The 5,481-nt window shown below is 37.1% G+C and overlaps 1 protein-coding gene across 1 annotated transcript; it reads right to left on the minus strand.

The window, feature by feature from the left end:
* Nucleotides 1-6: 6 nt before the first annotated feature.
* On the minus strand, nucleotides 7-5,219 carry LOC108623136 (octopamine receptor beta-3R-like). The gene is made up of 3 exons (XM_018021444.2): nucleotides 5,210-5,219; nucleotides 4,993-5,104; nucleotides 7-694 (listed from the first exon to the last, which is right to left on the minus strand). The coding sequence occupies exons 1-3, from the start codon at nucleotides 5,217-5,219 to the stop codon at nucleotides 484-486; spliced, it is 333 nt and encodes a 110-aa protein (XP_017876933.1). The 3' UTR covers nucleotides 7-483.
* Nucleotides 5,220-5,481: the final 262 nt, after the last annotated feature.

Below are 5,481 nucleotides of genomic sequence, written 5' to 3' on the forward strand. Positions count from 1 at the left end.
ATTTCGTATACCTTACCGACTCATTCGATAAAAATACATATAAAATTTGAAGATACAACAGTAGAAATATAATGGAATTCAAAGAGAAGCAGAGGATTGATTCACGTGGAATGAGAGCTTTGCAAGATGTATGATCATTTATATTAGATTAATTAAAAAAAGTTATGATAAATGTTTCTCTCTCCTTATTCACAACAGTATACTTCTAATCACTCTTTATGAGAATAGTTTTATATTTCCCGTTAACAATCACTTCCTCCAATTTCTCGGCCGTATAAACATCAAAGAATCTCTTCAACGAACCTTGCGACGTGTCGTCAAATTTATTTTTAGCTATCCGGCCATCGAAGGATTCGAGCTGAACAGACTTTCGTCCGGCATTGGACAAGTTCCGACCACAAGCTTAATTAAAATGTGTGGGTTTGTCCGATGATTCGGGACACGAAGCATGCTCGACGCGACTGTTCACGGGGGTTTCTCACGCTAGACAAACTGCGACGGTGTCTTCCAACAACTGGCGCAGCACGGAAGGGCGCTTTTCAGCGTGTCCTTGAAGGCCTCGCGGAAGTCGCGGTTGAAATACGCGTAGATCAGCGGGTTCAGGGCGCTGTTGAAGTAGCCTATCCAAAATAGGACGGACACCACCGTGTCTGGACAGTAACACGCCTCGCGGCACAGTGACGTTGTCAGGTACCTGAAAAATTAAGAATTATTTAATTTAGTTAGATTCCAATATTGATTTTGTATGCAAGAATTAAATTCATTTATGTTATATTCTAAACTAGCATCCCTCGTTCGACCGCACTAATTATATTACGTTACGGAATTTTATGCAAAGTAGAATATTTATAGTAATTATTTGAAGGATCTGTTTTAAATAACAGTTTCTTTTATCATTTAAATATTGCCATCTGCACTTTGCTTTAGAACAGGCTCATAGGCAATCTCCCTCCTCATCTCTGCTATTATCGTTTCCGAAATTCGCCATCAATACTCTCAGCACGTCGCGATGCTAATCATTTATAATTTCGCGTTTACACACTTTACATCTCTTTGTCCTAATCAAAGATAATTCTTAATTATTTACAATAACCTACTCGCCTTATTGCTCATTAATTTTCACATCTATATATGTTAATACTATTATACTAATTCCCAACTGGTTACGTATAATGATCGACGATTATGTCTAAAAACTTTAAGCGTTACTGTCATCGTATTTCCTGATAAAAGCCCGTTATCAACAACTTCCTTGTTTCTCTGTTAATTGTTGCCAACTGTTACGAAGGAACGCATCTCATATTTCGTATCGAATTTCTAGCCGTGCAGTCTTTTAATTCATTTCGACAGAACGCCAACTGGGGCCTGGGGAAATGGGAGTAGAATCGTGTTCGCGCTGGAACACCATGTCCTGTCGTTTTAATTAAAAAATTGTCCACGAGTGCATACGAAGTGTTGGTCCACTCATGACCAAACGAGAATTCACGTTCCCCTGTTGGGTATCAAATAATAGTAAATAAATAGACTAATACGAAGTTAGTAAAAATGAAGAATACTAGTGAAAAAACATTCTTCCAGTACAGAGAATATTCCTTGCATAAATTATTCATTTAGCATGGATATTATTAAACAATTTCTAAAACAAGAAAAATGGGATTAAAGATGCAATACATATATGTTGTGGAATGGTGAAGGTAGAGGGAATATGGAACTATTAAAGAAGAGATGAAAGGAGAAGAGTGCGAAGGAGGATAGTACGATTTCGGGTAAGGAAATGAAATAAAAGAGTTAAAATATTGGGAGAATAGCGATAAAAAAGTGTGTAGGGAATGTGGGTAGCAGGTGGGAACATGGGAACACGTGTTGGGGGATGTTTCGGAGAAATTGGGGAAAAATAGGTATAGCAGGGAAGAGCAAGAAAAAGTTTTAGGAGAGAAAAGAAAGGGAGAAGAGTGGGTGATAAGATGGGAAGAGAGTGCTACGGAAAGGGATAACGAAAATAGGAACCGGTTACTAAGGGAGGCGAGGGAGGTAAAAGAAAGGTACGGACCAAAGACATAATGTAATAAGAGAAAAGAAGGGAGAGAGACAATGAGAAGGAAAGTATTGTGAAAGGAAGTGCGTGGCTACAAGGAGATTGACAAAGTGATAAGGTTGGAATGGTACAGAGGGGTGGAGGGTATGACAAAGAGAGAAAGAAGTGAAATGGTTGAGAAAAAAAAAAGAAACGCCGGAAGTCTACAGAAGGGGGAAGATTTATGAGTAGAAAATAAATGACAGTTTTGTATACTAGATAGTGACAGAATATACTTATGTACTCTCTCACTCTCACGTGCATTGTAAATAATTTTTGTAAGACAGTATGTAGGAGTAGTGAGTAAAATAGTATGTAAGAGTACTTAGTAAGATAGTATGTACGAATAATTAGTGAGATAGTTGTAAGATAATTGCAAGGATTATAAAGTCATGTAACTATTAATTATAAACTGATATTTTATATTCAATATCATTAAGGATAATTAAGAAGTGGATAATTAATTATCAAGTGACGTAAATGGGAAATTTCAATAAGAAGATCAATGACAGAAATAATAAAGATATACAGGATGTTCCAGAAAAAGTGAGCCGAAGAGAGGTGATTCTGTAAGTGTTTCTGAGCAACAATTTTTTTTGCCAAAATGCGAAGTGCGGCATAGTTTTTGAATTATTAATGAAAAACACTGACCAATAAGAGTGCCAAACCAATATTTATTCCACGAGTTTTGTATAATGATCGAATTCTGACGTTAAATAGCAGTATATTTACACTTTCGCTTTATCTCTATTTCCGGTTTATGGACCATTCACATTACCGTAACGTAGCCGTGCCGTAAAAAAAATCTTGCGTGGTGCGAGTCTGTGTGATTCTTAAGGCGGAGGCATCTCTTGAACTCAAAATTTCGCTGAACATCCCGTAAGATTTTTGTTAATTAGGCGTACTTTTATGCAGTTAATCAGAAATCATCACTAAGGTGTCCAGTCAGTCCGTGGAGGGTCACTAAGAAAAACGAAATTCGTCTTGCTTCATAAATATTGCATGTACTTTGCTCATATTAAAACATATTTTTCAAAGCCAGAGTTTTCATGAAAATTGTCGCCCGTATTTACATTGAAACTCGAGGTCTGTTGAGAACTGGGGAACTGCTAACCCGGCACGGGCGTCTTGTTATTCTTGAAAAATAGAAAGAATAAGGAGTCGCGATTTTCTCGGGGAACATCGTGGCGCGTATCGCTTAGTCAAGCAAATAGTTGGACCGACGAGTCGCGACGCGGGGTAAACTCTCGACAAACTCGCGAGGGATGCGCATCCTCGGCTTTGCATTAATAAAACATGCGGCTTGCTCAGCATTCGCGAGTATTCAACAGACTCTGGAAACTTGGCCGTATAGGCGGAACGAAACGCTGCACTGCCGCCCCGTATCACGCGGTAGCTTCCGGTGTCGAGATTTCCTACGTGGATGAAAACACGATGCGAGATAAGCAGGAAAGTGTTAAGTAGGAGAGGTGCAACATAGACATTGCAAAATACAATGTGATAATATAAAACGATTAAAATTTGTAATCACGTCAAAACAAAGAATTAATGATCGAAAATAAATGATAGAAAGATATTTTAATTATTTAAATCAGGGGTGACGAGCTTCTTCCACGCTGTGACTTTCAACGCCTACTTTTGACTCAGCTGTTTCCAGTTGTCAGCTGTTTCCTCGACTAATGAAGCATTAGGTAAGCGATAGGTAATTTATATCTGAATTTTTTCACAATTTCTAATCACCTGCAACTTACAATATTAAAATTTGAAAAAATTCTCACACGAACTATTCGTTTAATAGTACATCTCTGAATTATTTCAGAATTCCTGCTACGTTGGTATCGGAGAAAGGAATAAAAGCATGTAGCATTAATTACGTTTCATTATTCCAGAATTTGAGAACTTCAGGAATTTTTATTTGATAAAAAAAAATAATGAACGGACGAATATGAAAAAGTTCTCAATGTACAGCTCGTATAGTATTATGTCTTTGATTGTTCCAGAATTTTATTCGAAGAAAAAATGTCGAGAATTGTATTACAAGGAATACCACTTCAAATCTGAGCAATCTTCGGGAATTTTTATTTATTATTGTGTATGGAAAAATTTGAAAAAATTCTTATATATATTACAAATATTTATAGTAGTACATTAAACTTTTTCTGAATTTTTGCTACATTCATACTGCAAGCATTAAATATTCCAAGATAGTCTCAGTTAAGAGCATGGGCCTTCGATTCGAATCGTCTCACAGGATTACGTTTATTCTCGAGAAAGAGACAGAGCTATACACATACACGTCAGTAGGCTCATCGCTGATAAGCTGCAGTGGGGATCGTCTAACATAGCACGAGAATTAGAGAAATGCTCGTCGCCCCTAACTTAAATATTTGATTATACTTTGAAAAGGGGTTTGCATCAATTCTTGGGTGTTGCACTTAAGATGGATTCATCAATGAACATGAATGCAATAACATACGAGTACAAAATTTACATACTATCTTCAGGATAATGTCATATGTAAGGAATGAATAAAGATTAACTGAAAAACTGCACATTGTGCACCGTACAATGAGCAAACGCAAACGCACGCGCAATAGCGACTGCATAGAACAGAAGATTGCACAGGGCCATGGATATAGGAATCCCATATCCATGCACAGGGAGCTAATGTGTGTGTATTGCACGATGGTATATTGAAAGAGCAAACCCTTTCATAGTTTCTAACCTACTTTAATAAAATTTATCTTAAACCAATTAATGGAAAGCAACTTAACAATCGAAGATAATGATCGTTTGCGTAACATCGTCAGGGCAAAAGAATGAACTGAAATGAAAGGCATTAACGAGGATTATGGTTGCCGGAGTATTCAAATAAAAATTGGAGCACTTATGTAAAATGTACTATCGTTACCGCTTACCAAAGGAAAAATGGCAGCCAACAAAGGAGGAACGCGCCCATTATTATGCCGAGCGTCCTCGCGGCTTTGTGCTCGGCCCTCCAACTCTTCGTTTGTTGTCGTATCGAAGTGCCTGAACAGAAAAAGATGTAAATTTAGATTAACTGCCACGCCCTTAGCTTCATTGACCGTCATTTTATAATCACATCTTGCAAAGCTAGAAAATATGCATTAATGCCTGGAGTCATTTCGCCTAGTGACCCCTCAAGGGAGTGACGCCTACATGAAAGTGTCTAAACCGGAAGTTCCATGTTCAGAATGCGAATTATCAGAATTAATAGATGAATATGACATATGGTCACTGTCAATACGTCAGTGAAACAAAAATTAACATTTTTAATGTTCTTTTAGGAATAAAAATGTCGATAATAATTACATTATTTTTTATAAATATTTATAATAACTCAATGAATTATTTATAATGATCGATTCCTGACGTCAGGCAGACAC

The sequence above is a fragment of the Ceratina calcarata genome, unplaced genomic scaffold (genome assembly GCF_001652005.2).
Source record: "Ceratina calcarata isolate Rehan_Ccalc_2016 unplaced genomic scaffold, ASM165200v1 scaffold253.2, whole genome shotgun sequence".
Taxonomy (NCBI): Eukaryota; Metazoa; Arthropoda; class Insecta; order Hymenoptera; family Apidae; genus Ceratina; species Ceratina calcarata.

Excerpts from the sequence above, each read along its gene's own strand:
- LOC108623136 (XM_018021444.2), bottom strand. Across the intron at positions 695-4,992 it reads TGGCTGCCATTTTTCCTTTG|GTACCTGACAACGTCACTGT; the intron begins GTAAGCGGTAAC and ends TTAATTTTTCAG.